Source organism: Palaemon carinicauda, chromosome 44 (genome assembly GCF_036898095.1).
Source record: "Palaemon carinicauda isolate YSFRI2023 chromosome 44, ASM3689809v2, whole genome shotgun sequence".
NCBI classification, from domain to species: domain Eukaryota; kingdom Metazoa; phylum Arthropoda; class Malacostraca; order Decapoda; family Palaemonidae; genus Palaemon; species Palaemon carinicauda.
The window spans coordinates 1768419-1784717 of NC_090768.1; the positions used below are offsets into that span (position 1 = coordinate 1768419).

The 16299-nt window shown below is 36.5% G+C and overlaps 1 protein-coding gene across 4 annotated transcripts in view; it reads right to left on the bottom strand.

Moving 5' to 3' along the window:
- LRP1 (LDL receptor protein 1) overlaps window positions 1–16299 on the bottom strand; it is a 1015507-nt gene that overhangs the window by 147098 nt on the left and 852110 nt on the right. For all 4 annotated transcript variants that reach the window (XM_068367027.1, XM_068367026.1, XM_068367028.1 and 1 more), the window contains 4 exons: window positions 10056–10219; window positions 7420–7504; window positions 3488–3645; window positions 3242–3335 (listed from right to left, as the gene is read on the bottom strand). In XM_068367027.1, coding sequence (XP_068223128.1) covers window positions 3242–3335; window positions 3488–3645; window positions 7420–7504; window positions 10056–10219 — 501 coding nt within the window. The remainder of the gene's footprint in view (window positions 1–3241; window positions 3336–3487; window positions 3646–7419; window positions 7505–10055; window positions 10220–16299) is intronic.

Genomic DNA, 16299 nt, shown 5'->3' on the forward strand with positions numbered 1-16299 from the left:
TATTCACTAACTGTATAAATGGTTTGAATAAGTTAAGAAATGGTATAAACAATACTTTGTTGCTGTATTCTTACGCGCATATTGAGAGTGGCAGATAAACATCAGCTGATCTGATCACAGCCAGAAGTAAAACAAAAAAAGAAGTCAGCAATACTCGATTTTTAAAACACACCCGAAATTCAAAAACAAATGCACATGTTTTCTTAAACCGCAATTAACTATTTAAAGAGTAGCAATTTTCTAGAATAAAATGATGTTTCCTTAAAAATTGTGGTTTGCTGACAAAATCGGATTCCCTTTTCTATGATTGATATGGATGTAAACACGGTATAATTTTTTCGTTTCGTATTTAATTGACACTTTAAGAAAACCGATTTTGGTTTCTTCATCTATTTGTAAGTATTGTATAAAACGAGAGAGAGAGAGAGAGAGAGAGAGAGAGAGAGAGAGAGAGAGAGAGAGAGAGAGAGATTTATAATTATCCTTTGTACTCTACAAAACCAATCTTTGCAAATCAAATGTATACTGTTTAAAATATGACAAAATATTGCCGACTCATTACCGAAGTTTAGGCTATTCACTGCCGATAAACGATCCCAGTCTACTCAAGAAAACCTTGAATGCCCGAAGGGAAAAATAAAGCTTTTATATATACTGTACTAAAAAAAATAATGCTTTAATATACCATCATTAACACTACCATTAAAATTATCGAAAGGTTGGAGAAAGATGAAGATTGCCGAGAACATAACCACAATTCTGTTTACATTTTGTCAGCTGGACTCGCACAGTTAACAGTTGATTTCATTGTTGATGTGGAATTTTATCCTTAAACAGGCTATTTATAATGAAATTATGTTAATAAGATGTAATGTTAATATTGTTTTGTAACATTTATTATAAATCACCGTATTTAGGGCTACCAATATACTTAAAAAGATAATAGATTTGATACATTTTGTAGTGCTTGACTAGCAGACTTTGAACAGCTTCGCAGATACAGAAAATTTATTTTTTGATAAATAGCGATCGCATAAAAGGGGAATTGTATAATTCGAACACGCATAATTCGGGACCCTACTGTACACTCGAGGACACACAATTCACTAATGCCCTAAACTTGTCTGGTGCAGCATCTCCACTTTTTTCTATGAAATTAGTAAATGTCCTATGCCAGTGCTTCCACTCTTTGGCTGCATTGGACGAGCTGGGATCCGTGTCCAGTCTGGACGGCTTCAGTAACTTAGCCATGATGAGTATGTGTTGAATAAATTGTAATGAAAGTAATACTTGGTGATAATTTCCAAGCTTTATTCAACACATTAGCAAACTACTATATCTGTAACAAAGAAAGACAACAATGAATATCAACATAAATGCACATGTTAACACAAACACATAACTTATGAAAATCATGCTATAAAACATTAACATAGGAAGAACAAAACAATAAACAAAATAATATAAATACTCAAACATTGACAGTAAGAAACAGCTAAGACCAACTGATATTATCACAAAGGGTCTACCCTCTAAGTGCTCCTATTGCTGCTTAATGCCTCTGGTTATTCTGCCAACTTAGTTGACTTTCATACAAATGTCTAGGTGATTTACTTGTCACCTAACTCTACTTCCCTGTTAAAGCCTATTACCCAAGGTGTAATTATTTCATTCAAGGCCTACTATCTGTGTAGGACAATTGTTATGGCTTTGCAGGCAAAAGAGAAAAAGCCATCACCCTCAAGATATTCTGAAAGTCTTACAATGTCCAAGATAATGTCTAGAACATTACTGAAGCAAACCAACATAAATGGTACCTGAAAGAAGCTTTGGCCCCAGTTTGTCTACTATTTCTATGGCTAGGAGGAGACAATTGAGGCTGTCACAAAAATTTTTATTACCCTTAGTAAGCAGATGAATGTTGAGGTGGAGAACTAGATGACTGCAGAAAAAGAAAACACCTCAATCCTGGAGCCCAAAATATTTACAGCCAGTCCTTAGCAGAAGGTTATGCCCTACTAAGGAGGAAATGGCGAAGTTTAAGGAACTGGATCCCAGCATGGAAAGTTTTATGAAAGTATCCAGGGGGGTCATGGATGCTGAGAGGTGTTACAAGGAGATCTTGAAGGAAAAAAGGGTGCAATCCCAGCAGACAAACCTGTCTATGTACTTTAAAAAGGTAGAGAGACCTGCACCTGAACCTCAAATCTCTATCTTTGCAGCTTCTCCAACACCACCTCCAGCTTCAGCACCTCTTCCAGCATCTTCCACTTCCTTCTCCCAATAAGCCTGCCTCTCCACCACTTGCAACATCCCTTCTACTGTGCAGGCCAACCATAGGAATAACGGGAAGGAATTATTATATGTATTATTTATTGTCGTCTAGTATTGTATTAGTGTAGGTACACTACTGTATAGGGTTCAGGTATTCTTATGTATGGTGTACAATAATTTAAGAATAATAAGGGATTGTCTTCTTTCATTTTTAAAGTATATTATAAATATACATTATGTACATGCAGTATATAAAATCCTGTTTTGGAAAAAAATTGACTTATGATGCATCGTAAGAATTCATCTTGTTTGTAACTTGAGGACCTCCTGTACTATAACATTAATATAGTAAAATACATTACAATTTCATACTGGCAATATTGCAATACAGTGCTTCTTTTGAGAGAGAGAGAGAGAGAGAGAGAGAGAGAGAGAGAGAGAGAGAGAGAGAGAGAGAGAGAGAGAGAGAGAGAGAGAGAGAGAGAGAGAGAGAGAGAGTGTGTGTGTGTGTGTATTCCAAAATTATTAGTATACCATAAAAGTTTTATTATAGTTGTACAAACTTCACTGTATCATAACTTCTGAAAAGAGTATTGTTAAGAGCTTTGGAGTTATAGGAAACTTTTGAAATACCATGTAAAGAACTATAGTTCTTATGAACACAATAGAGATTAATTATTTTTGCTATAAAATATAAGCGATTGGAAATTTTAAGCGCATGCAATCAATGATGAAGAGTAAAAAATCTAGCACCCTAGCATTTAGAATAAGTAAAATTACACCAGCTGCTAAAATCTTCAAATGCAGAATGAGAATTATTCAAACTTTATTCAACTATATAAATAACTTACATAAATAAAACTAAATACAACATAAATATTCAAGCATTTACTTTAAAGATGGGTAATCATCTTAATATTTATTATAATTCAGTTGCAAATATCAAAATAGTATGACATTATATTACCTCCATCTGGACAAATGCTGACGTCACACTTGGGTCCTGACCACCCACCATCACACTTGCAGATAGGAGCAGCCTTTTGTAATTTACATTCACCCTAAAAAGGACAAATGTCATCAAAATAAATTGAAAAAATTAACAGGAGCTTGCTATTCAATATATCAAAATATAAAATAATGTATACTCTAGTTAACATGTTTTAGAATCTCCAGTTGAAATATTTTATAATAGAATTGGGGAGATACTTACATGCACACAGTAACCATGGCAAACTGATTCTTCACATTTAGGGCCAGAGTATCCTGGGGGACATCTGCAAAATCCTTTCTTGGGAGGTCCTGGTTCCACTTCACAAATTCCCTCATTCTCACAATTCACTATAGAGCATGGATCTTGGCACTCATCTTCTGGCAAGTCAAAGAATTATAAGTTTGGGGTTCTCAATAAAACCCCTTATATTTACCATTTTAACTTTATACATTCATTTTACTGGGTATAAAGGGAATGAAATAAGTAAACAACACTCCCTCTAAATCAAATTTGACAGTTTTACTCATAAATGCAAATCATATTAAAAATAAATATTTTTAAACAATATACTAAACTCTTTAACAAAGTAATTCTATATAGCAAACCAAGGATTTACTTCATTAAATAATTCCATAACACTGTATTAAAATATATACTACAATAAATGTATATACCGTATATACTCGTGTAACATACAAGTTTTGAAGACTGATTTTCAAGCTAAATTCAAGGGGATCGTATGATACCCGAGATATAAAATTAGCATATGCAGTATGCACTTTTGGACTAGGCTATGTTGAGGTTCACACTGTATATTTGAAATAAACCAGGTTTTCATTAAACTGGTGTTTCGATTAACTGTATCCAATAATGCATGTAGTATTCACATTTCAGTATCGTATATTTAAAAAAAAACATAGCAAATTATATTTTTCATTATTTACGTTTATAAGTCAATCAACACTCATCTATGCTTTCCAAATCAGCTAATCAAGGCAAATTATCGAAGTATATTTCATATCTCCTAAAAGAAACAATTATTACTTGATCTATCTTTTTCCAATTAGCATACTAATTTCAATAGTTTTATTTGAAATAATTCCCTTATATTCTAATTAGTGTTGAGATGAATCGCATGTAAAAGTTAACCGGAATTTCATTCATGTTGCCGATGGACAATAATTTATAGTTTTCAGCTCAGTGGTGCTTGATTATAAAGCTTAGGAAATTATTTATATCGTGTCATAACAAAATTATACTCTCGGTTTTCAGACACTTTATAACGTTATCTTCTAAATTTAGCATTTACATTTAATTAAGTGATTTGTACATTGACAGGTTCCCATTAAACTTCATTTTTACTTCCTCCAGTTTTGGACAGTTTTCCCATATTCCAAACAGAATAACAGCTATGAATATTGTTTGTTTACTTGTCTTCATCAACATCTTGTTAGTTTATATTTGGTAGTATATTTTCTAGAGGATATTTTCTCCATAGTGAATAAAGGTACAGTATAAAGTAAAAATGTCAGTCTAATGCTGCTTTGTTTAGTATCATACGATGATTGAAATACAAGCAAAGCAATTACTATCTGATTGGATTGTTCATTACAAAGCAGCTGCTTTTTGTTCGGTTGTTATTGTGGCTGTACACATTTAAGCAATGATTATAATGTTACTAACAATAGCAATACTTCTTTTAATAATCTAAGCAAATGAAGTAGAAGATGGGATAAGGAAATGGAGTAAAGAGGTTAGTCTACTGTAATTTAGTTTCTCAAAAAGTAACTCGATTGATACACGAGATATATGATAAAATCATATTTCATAAGTGAAAATTTGGAGGTCGCACAATATGCAAAATCGGCTGTTACACAAGTATATACAATATCTAACATTGAAAGTCTTCAAAAAAATTTTGAGAGTAAGTCCAAATAATAAAATATTGGTAGATTGTCTATTAGAACCTGTAATAGGCAATCTAGAGAGTTCCAGAAAGCTTTGTTACTGAAGATGCAGGGTATATTCTCCATGCAGTCAGAAGTAGCACAGAAGAGTGTGGATGAATCATCTCTAAGAAAAGTTGGTTTTGCATATTGGTTTTGTACAGTAACATTCTTGGACACTGACAACAGGTACCACAGGTAATAATTAGCTGTCCTGAAGAACACTCATAGCCAAATGCTTGACCCAGCATCTCTGGCAGGTTGCCTAATGGCAAGACAAGCATTCTCCTACTTTTGGTAGCATGAGAGGGGAGCACTGGTATCAGTGCTTCCCTCTCATCAGTGCTTCCCTCTCCCTCCCTTCTTTCTGCCACTACCTTTCCTGGGAGGATTAAGTTGGATGGCTCGCAAGGGTTGTGCATGTGCAGGCTCCTTACGGGTTGAAGAGGTTTCGGGCAATCCTGCTTAGGGTCTAGGAAAGGCCCTGAAGGCTTTTCTTGCACCCACTGCCACAGACATGATCGAACACAAAGGTTTGGCTGCAGATCACTGAGAAGGGCCAGGGCCCTTCATGGAAACTACATGCAGGATCAGAGTCCCGTGATGCAATTCTTCACTTCTCTACCACATCCTGTAAGGATCTCTTCAGGAGGAGAGACATGGCTGCCCGCACCAACGTGCTCTAGAGCTATGTATGAACTAACATGCTTTGAGAATCAGGACACAAAGGCATCCCTCCTCTTTATAACCCAGTTGTCCCACTGGTGTGGCAGGAAGGTTACCGTCTTTCCAACAGACAGCATGAGACACTTGCACTTCTCCAAGACTCAGGGGCTGAAAACCCCATTGACTTTGCAAAGTATTCTAACCCTGATTCTGACCACTGGTCAAGCTGCAAGACAATTTGGAGGGAGGCCATGGCAGAGAATTCCATGGTCGCATACTGAGCAGCCGAATGGGACGTGCTTTCTGACTTGAGTCTATCCAAGGAGTGTCACCCCACCATTGGCACACTGATGGGTCAACCTGAAGAGGTAATGAAGCAGCTTCCTCTGGTGTATACTATATAGCCTTCTATGCCTCAGAATAGGGGGGGGGGGGAGCAAGATCTCGTTCGATTGGCTGGAGGCATGAAAGTTCTCAGATCCACAGATCTGATCGTCAATTTGATTCACGGCCAAACAAGACAGATATTACCAGGATATCTCCTGTGATGGCTTCAATGCGGGGCATCGAAGCACCGATCAGTGAGCAAAGCTCTCCAGAAAGCGGAGCCAACGTCACCACACTTAGTCCATTTTAAGTGCAAGAATATCAACAAAGGAGCTCTCTAACGCTGGATTGTCAGTCTCCGTTGGTACTGAACCAAGGTTTCGTACCTTAGGGGCAGGGGCAGGTGAACCCCGAGTACAGTAAAATCCACTATTATGCAAAAATTTGGTCAATCCATGGCCTTACAGATTTTGATATACAACGGGAATAATTCCATTAGGTCCAAGGCAAATACAAACTTACCCAGTCAAACTTTTTACTACCTATTTTCAGTACTATCTATGTACTACAGTATACTGTACTGTATTTTTTTCTAATATGGAATTGTTATTATGAACAATTAAAATATTAAAAAGATTTCAAAGTTTTAATAACTTGAAAAAGTTTAAAATTACATCCATAAATACATTATATTTCCCCATATTAAACTACCTAAAATTAGGGAAAATTTTAATGACTTTAGGTCGTATCTGTTTTATATAACGACGGATGTATAGGCTAGCTTCTGCTGTATTACTTGATATCCAAAATTAACTAAATAAAAGCAATTTTATATCAGGCTTTTCCTAAACATGCCATCTAACATGGAAACCACTGTTTTGTTTATGTTTCATCGACTATCATACGAAAAAGCTCAATACCCTTTATACATGCAAAAGATTACTCAAAATGCTTTCTTAGTAGAGAATGACACAATAGGGATAGGAATCGTGATCATAAACACTAACAAAACCAAGCTATGATTAGATATCCCAGTTGAAGGACCAACTTTACTATTTATACTGTAACACCAAGGGATTCAGTGTATACCAGGTAAGTTCATCTATTAAGGTCTACATACAAAATCAATAGTAAAACAGTACCACCACATAAATTTAGTACACCATATAAGAAATAAATTATATTTAATTCAAGTGAATATATAACACTTACCATTAATACATGTATCACAGGTTGGACCAGACCATCCTTTATTGCATTCACATTTTGGATTACCCTGCAAGACTCTACAAGATCCCTGGAAATCAACAAACACATTAAAGAGAGAAACACCCTGTAATGAACTTTTCTATAATTCTACTTTATCTTATCCTATCTTAATATACTATAATATATACATACATTGATGCAAACAAACATAACCTTAATGAATTTTACATCAGATGGTGGAAGAATGGAAATAGTTGATGCACAAACATTTAAGAGTATATTTAATAGAAGATTGCAAGATAAGAGGAGAGTCATAGAAGTGCTGGAAGAAAGATCATGAGGGATGAGCAAAAGATTTGGAAGATACTTGGATTTTCTCCAAAGGCCAAGGTGGGAAGGCATCCAGTGATTGTTGAACCTACTCTACTTTTTAAGAGTTAAGTTTGAGGATGGGCTGTGGCACCCTAGCAGTACCAGCTGAACTCGGTTGAATCCCATGTCAGGCTGGGAGGAACGTAGAGAGTAGAGGTCCCCTTTTTGTTTTGTTTTGTTTCATTTGTTGATGTCGGCTACCACCCCCCCCCCCCAAATTGGGGGAAGTGCCTTGGTATATGTATGTATGTAAGTTTGAAATTATTTATTTTTCATCTCACTCAGACTCATTAGATAGTTAAGATTTATGGGTGAGAATACTTGCTATTCAAACTCGCCCTACTTTCAAGTATCTGATACCCCAGGTTTATGAGTGAGGAGGCTTGCCAACCTAACTCGCTCTACTTTCTATTCTCTGATACTCAAGATTTATGAATGAGGAAGCTTGCCATCTTAACTCACTCTACTCTCCCTTCTCTGATATCATAGGTCTATGCATGAGGAAGCTTTCCATGCTAACTCACTTTGCTTTCAAGGGCAAGAAAGCAATGCATCCTAACTCATTTTACTTTCCCTTCTCTGATACTTGAGATTTATCAGGCAAGAAAGCCTTCCATCAAAACTCACTCCACTTTCCCTTCTCTGATACTTGAGATTTATGGAGCAAGAAAACCTTCCATCTTAACTCACTCTTCTTTCCCTTATGTGATACTTGAGATTTGTGGACCTTTCACCTAACTCACTTTACTTCCCTTCTCTGATACTTGAGATTTATGGGACAAGGAAGCCTTCCATCTAAACTCACTTCACGTTCCCTTCTCTGATACTTGAGATTTATGGGCAAGAAAGCTTTTCATCCTACCTCACACTACTTTCCCTTCTTTGATACTTAGGATTTATGGAAAAAAAAAGCCTTCAGTTTAACTCACTTTCAATTCTCTGATACTTGAGATTTATGGGGCAAGAAAGCCTTCTATCTTAACTCGCTCACTTTCCCTTCTCTGATACCTGAGATTTATGGGTAAGTAAGCCTTCCATCTTAACTCGCTCTACATTCCCTTTCCTGATACTTGAGATTTATGGGCCTGAAAGCTTTTCATCCTAACTCACTTTACTTTCCCTTCTCTGATAATTAATATTTATGGGGCAAGAAAGCCTTCCATTTTAACTCCTGATACTTTATATTTATGGGCAAGAAAGCTTTCCATCGAAACTCACTCTACTTTCCCTTCTCTGATACTTAAGATGGGTGAGGAAGCTTGCAATCCTAACTCACTCTACTTTCCATTCTCTGATACTTGACATTTATGGGTGAGGAAACTTGCTATACTAACTCTCTGTACTTTCCATTCTCTGAAACTAAAGATTTATGTGTAAGGAAAGCTTGCCATCTTAATTCTCTCTATTCTCCCTTCTCTGATGCTAGAGGTCTATGCACGAGGAAGCTTGCCACCCTAACTTACCTTACTTTTTCCTCTCTGATACTTGACATTTATGGGTGAGGAAGCTCACTACCCTAACTCAGTGTACTTTCAATTCTCTGATACTCAACATTTATGGGTGAGGAAGCTTGCTATCATAACTAATTGTACTTTCCCTTTTTTGATACCAAACATTTATGGGTGAGGAAGCTTGTTATCATAACTCACTGTACTTTCCATTCTCTGATACTCAACATTTATGGAAACTTGCTATCCTAACTCGACTCTACTTTCTATTCTAGGATGCACGTGATTTAAAAGTCGAGGAAGAGTACCATCTTGACTCAACCTCCTTCTAGTTCTTAGAAATAAGGGATTCTTGGGCAAGGAAACTTAGCATCCTACTTTACCCACCTTCTAACCTCAACATCCTTTTAGTTCTGTACATTATGTAAGAGTTTACTTTAATTTTAAATAAAAGTATCTATCTTAATGGAAGTTTGGGCAAAAGATGTAGTCGCGCAATAAAGGGGAATAAGTGCTGTCTTAAAATATTTTGGACACCTATCCTGAGGAAATTATTTAATTCTCTCTTTTTGTGTCTTGAATGAAAAATTATATACCCATTAGTAATTATAATGCTTATGATTATGAATATTATGATAATGAATATAATGATGATTTTAGCAATAATAATTACATTTTACATAAAGATAACAGTAAATGGGAATATATAACCCATAAAGACAAAAAAGGGAGGAACTAGCTCCATGTGGTCAACAGAAAAAATGTAATCCTTAAGTTTTTTCTATTTTTAAGATGATATAAGGTAATATGTCTACTTACATGTTTGCAGTAACCATCACACACAAAAAATGTGCAAGAGGCTCCATGGTAACCTGGAGCACAGGAACAAAAAGGCTCTGCCTCCTCATTGCCCCTTTTTCTGTTTGGCCTGCATATTCCTCCATTATAACATTTCAGCTTCTTGCACTGGTCACAACGATCACCTGCAGGAAATAACAAGAATTAAAATTACTTTCTAATTCTGATACCTATATATTATTATCATTATTATTATTATTATTATTATTATTATTATTATTATTATTATTATTATTATTACTAGTTGGAAAAGCAGAGTGCTATAAGCCTGAGGGCTCCAACAGGGAAAATAGCACAGACAGGAAAGGAAATAAGGAAACTAAAAGTAAAGTAATTAACAATTAATATGAAACATTTTAAAAACAGTAACATTAAAATAATTATTTCATATATAAACTATAAAAACCAAACAAGAGGAAGAGAAATAAGATAGAATAGTGTGCCCGAGTGTACCCTCAGGCAAGAAAACTCTACTCAAGACAGTGAAAGACCATGGTACAAAGGCTATCACACTATCCAAGACCAGAGAACAATGGTTTGATTTTGAAGTGTCCTTTTCCTAGAAGAGCAGCTTACCATAGCTAGTCACTTCTACCCTTACCAAGAGGAAAGTAGCCTCTGAACAATTACATTGCAGTAGTTAACCCCTTGAGTAAGAAGGAATTTTTTGGTAATCTCAGTGTTGTCAGGTATATGAGGACGGAGGAGAATATGTAGAGAATAGGCCAGACTATTGGTGTATGTGTAGGCAAACGGAAAATGAGCCGTAACCAAAGAGAAGGATCCAATGTATTACTGTCTGGCCAGTCAAAGGACCTAATAACTCTCTAGTGGTAGTAACTCAAATTAGCATCCTACTTTACCCACCTTCTAACCTCAACATCCTTTTCATTCTGTACATTATATTAGAGTTTACTTTAATTTCAAATGGAAGTTTTGGGCAAAAGATGCAGTCATGAAACAAACGGTAATAAGTGCTGTCCTAAAATATTTTGGACACTTATCCTGAAGGAATTATTTAATTATCTTTTTTTTTTCATTTATCTTGAATGAAAAATTATATACAGTAATAATTATAATGCTTATGATGATGAAGATAATGATGATTGCAGCAATAATAATGATATGTTATTAGGTCCTTTGACTGGCCAGACTGTACTACATTGGATCTTTCTCTTTGGTTACGTCATACTGTATATGTACATTATGCTTGTCTATTTCTAAAGACATCTAAATATTACATACCATTCCTTTTACAACAGACAGTATTCAATAAATATCTAACAAATTATATTTTTACATACAGTAAAAACTACTGTTCAAAAAGAATCAACCAGCACAGTACGAATGGATCAATAACTAAGTATGAATCAAAATCTTGTTCTCCTAGGAGGAAAATTAAATGTATCCAGCATGACATACTAATAATTATATTTTCCTCTTACCCCTAAAAATCTAATATCTTTAAATAAAAAATAATCATTTAGATATTTAGAAACTATGATCTCTAATACAGGATCTTTAGAATTTGAGTTTAGTAAAATATTGAAAAAAGCAAATCAGACAATGGCTTAAGTAAAATTTGGAAATCAAATTGCCTGAAATTACAAATAAAACTCCGGCTATATATTAGTTTAGTGAGATCGGTGTTACTATATAGACACGAGTCGTGGAATGACAATGAAACAATATCCAGAAGATTTTATAGATTTGAAAACAAAGTCCTCAGAAGAATACTGAAGAGTTAAATGGCAGGACAGGATTAGAAATGAAACTATAAGAGAGATTACTCGAGTGCCATATGTTAATGAGCCTGGTGTGGGGTAGATGGGAGATGGTTTTAGCATTCTCTTTGCACTCCCCAAGAGAGATTAGTTCACTAAACTTTCAACTGGGCACTAGAAGAGTTGGAAGACCCAGGCCTCATGGCTGAGGACTATGAGGTGTGAAGTAGGAGATGATGAATGGAGAAGTATTGATTTAAAAGCTCAAGATAGGGACGACAAGGGAAATCTAACCAAGGCCCTTTGCGACAATCCCCGTAGGAGATGATGATGAAATCAAAATTTACTTTTCAATACAAGTGAATTGTTTACCAAACCCTATTTGCAACAGGGGTAAGCAAAAATGAAGGTGATCAACTGCTTTCAGTAGGGCGGAACATGCACAAACAGTTACCCTAGTCTCCAATGTTTAACCATCTCATTTCTCGTGTTTTCTTGAAGAAGGTGACTTTGCCCCATTAAAACAATGTTATTTGAAAGTTACTTCAAACTCTAACCACCTTTTTTTTTGTTTCTCAACTGATTTTTTTCAATGAAAAACTTATAAAAGTTAATCTTATAAACATAATGTGTATTTGAAATTCTCTTAGTATTTTTATTTTCTTTTATGTTTAAAGTATAGATATATTTTTTATAACTTATTGGTAATACAGGTAGTTATCGACTTACGACCTATGCGACAAACGACTATTCGACTTTACGACCCATTTTTCACTCTGATAACATCACAAGTCTGTTGGAAATAGTACACTAATAGGACACCTATTTTCTTAGAAATAAACTGTGAAGATGAAATCTGCTAAGAGGCTTAACTGTATATAACAAAAATCTGAGCCAGATGATCCAAATATCCATATAAAAATGCCAAATTAGCACACTACTAGATGCAGTAAAGGTGAAGGTTTGTACTTTGCACATAATTTGTTACCCTACAAAGTAATACAGTACAGTGAACCCTCGTTTATCGCGGTAGATAGGTTCCAGACCCGGCCGCGATAGGTGAAAATCCGCGAAGTAGTGACACCATATTTACCTATTTATTTAACAAGTATATTCAGACTTTTAAAACCTTCCCTTGTACGTAGTACTGTTAACAAACTACCCTTTAATGTACAGAACACTTAATGCATGTACTAACGTACCCTAAACTAAAACAGGCACAAATATTAAAGGCGACTTTATATCATGCGTTTCCTGTACACGCCAAAAAGCACGATAAAAAATGGCAACCAATGTTTTGTTTACGTTTATCTCTGATTATAATGAAGAAACAAACGCATTTACACATCTGTGTATAGGTTAGTTTTTGCATCGATTATATTGATTATTCAGTACAGTATGTTGATTTTGTTATTACCAATGTTTTACTTGATTTTTCTTAGGACTTCCAAATGAAATTTTTTCTTTATGACGCCGCCTGAAACGACGGCGTCATAAAGTACGCTCAGTAAACAAACTAAGGAATTTAACGCGCATGATGAAAGTGATAAATAATGATATTACAGTAAAAGCTTTTATAAAATATGTTATTACAAATATTATTTACCGTATCTATATAAAATCATACATACGTAGAAAAGCAGGAAAACAATCTACGAGAGAGAGAGAGAGAGAGAGAGAGAGAGAGAGAGAGAGAGAGAGAGAGAGTTGTTTTACATACGTAAATGTAAATTTTAAACAAAAAAAATAGCCCCATTTCATATAAAATAGATTACAAATATTTTACTTTATCATATTACAGTAGTCTGTATAATACTGTAAAGTTCAGTACAGTATGTTGTTGTTATAGTCGTGGCAATGAAATTCTCACGAAACAAAAACACGCCATTTGATTACAACAGCTGATTCATTCTCTCTCTCTCTCTCTCTCTCTCTCTCTCTCTCTCTCTCTCTCTCTCTCTCTCTCTCTCTCTCTCTCTCTCTCTCCGTGTTATACAATACTTATATTTAGATGAAGAAACTAAAATTAGTTTTCTTAGTGTCAATTAAATGCGAAACGAAAAAATTAGGCCGAGTCTACATCCATTTCAATCATAGCTAAAAATACGGCATCCGATTTCATCAGCAAACCACTATTTTTTGGAAATATTTTATTCTAGAAAATTGCCACTCTTTAAATAGTTAATTGCACATTAAGAAAGCGTGTACTTTTGTTTTTAAATTTCGGGTGTGTTTTAAAAATGTTATTTTTATTACTAAAATAAATTTTTGAATATACTTACCCGATGATCATGTAGCTGTCAACTCCGTTGCCCGACAGAAATCTACGGTCGGGATACGCCAGCGATCGCTTATACAGGTGGGGGTGTACTCACCAGTGCCATCTGTGGTCAGGTACTCCAGTACTTCTTGTCAACAAGACCTCAATTTTCTCCTCGGTCCACTGGTTCTCTATGGGGAGGAAGGGCGGGTCATTTAAATCATGATCATCGGGTAAGTATATTCAAAAATTTATTTTAGTAATAAAAATAACATTTTTCAATATTAATCTTACCCGATGATCATGTAGCTGATTCACACCCAGGGTGGTGGGTGGAGACCAGTATACATGTTAACCAAGAAGCTAAGTATCCCGTATTTCATTTTATTAGTTATTCAAAATAACAATAAAAATAAATAAGTACCTGGTAAGGAAGTCGACTTGAACCATTACTCTGCCTTTAATAAGTACGTCTTCCTTACTGAGCGCAGCGGTCCTCTTAGGATGCTGAACGACTCTTAGGTGGCTAAAGTATAAAGGGCTGCAACCCATACTAAAGGACCTCATCATAACCTCTAACCTAGGCGCTTCTCAAGAAAGAATTGACCACCCGCCAAATCAACCAGGATGCGGAAGGCTTCTTAGCCGACCGTACAACCCAAAAACAACAATAAAAGCAATCAAGAGAAAGGTTAAAAAAGGTTATGGGATTATGGGAATGTAGTGGCTGAGCCCTCACCAACTACTGCACTCGCTGCTACGAATGGTCCCAGGGTGTAGCAGTTCTCGTAAAGAGACTGGACATCTTTGAGATAGAATGATGCGAACACTGACTTGCTTCTCCAATAGGTTGCATCCATAACACTCTGCAGAGACCGGTTCTGTTTGAAGGCCACTGAAGTAGCCACAGCTCTCACTTCATGTGTCCTTACCTTCAGTAAAGCAAGGTCTTCTTCCTTCATATGAGAATGAGCTTCTCTAATCAGAAGCCTGATGTAGTAAGAAACTGCGTTCTTAGACATTGGTAGCGAAGGCTTCTTAACAGCACACCATAAGGCTTCTGATTGTCCTCTTAAAGGTTTTGACCTTTTCAGATAGTATCTAAGAGCTCTGACTGGGCAAAGTACTCTCTCCAGCTCGTTACCCACCAAGTTAGATAGCCTAGGGATCTCGAACGATTTAGGCCAAGGACGTGAAGGAAGCTCGTTTTTAGCCAAAAAACCGAGCTGCAAGGAACATGTAGCCGTTTCCGATGTGAAACCTATGTTCCTGCTGAAGGCGTGGATCTCACTTACTCTCTTAGCTGTTGCTAGGCATACTAGGAAAAGAGTTTTTAATGTGAGGTCCTTGAAAGAGGCTGATTGTAGCGGTTCAAATCTAGATGACATCAGGAACCTTAGGACCACGTCTAGATTCCAGCCTGGAGTAGACAACCGACTTTCCTTAGAGGTCTCAAAAGACCTAAGGATGTCCTGCAGATCTTTGTTGGAGGAAAGATCCAAGCCTCTGTGGCTGAAAACCGCTGCCAACATACTTCTATAACCCTTAATCGTAGGAGCTGATAGGGATCTAACGTTCCTTAGATGTAACAGGAAGTCAGCAATTTGGGTTACAGTGGTACTGGTAGAGGAAACTGCATTGGCCCTGCACCAGCTTCGGAAGACTTCCCACTTAGATTGATAGACTCTGCGAGTGGATATCCTCCTTGCTCTGGCAATCGCTCTGGCTGCCTCCTTCGAAAAGCCTCTAGCTCTTGAGAGTCTTTCGATAGTCTGAAGGCAGTCAGACGAAGAGCGTGGAGGCTTGGGTGTACCTTCTTGACGTGAGGTTGACGCAGAAGGTCCACTCTTAGAGGGAGAGTCCTGGGAACGTCGACCAGCCATTGCAGTACCTCTGTGAACCATTCTCTTGCAGGCCAGAGGGGAGCAACCAACGTCAGCCGTGTCCCTTTGTGAGAGACGAACTTCTGAAGAACCCTGTTGATGATCTTGAACGGCGGGAATGCATACAGGTTGAGATGGGACCAATCCAGCAGAAAGGCATCCACGTGAACTGCTGCTGGGTCTGGAATCGGGGAACAGTACAATGGGAGCCTCTTGGTCATCGAGGTAGCGAACAGATCTATAGTTGGCTGACCCCACAGGGCCCAAAGTCTGTTGCAAACGTTCTTGTGAAGGGTCCACTCTGTGGGGATGACTTGACCCTTCCGGCTGAGGCGATC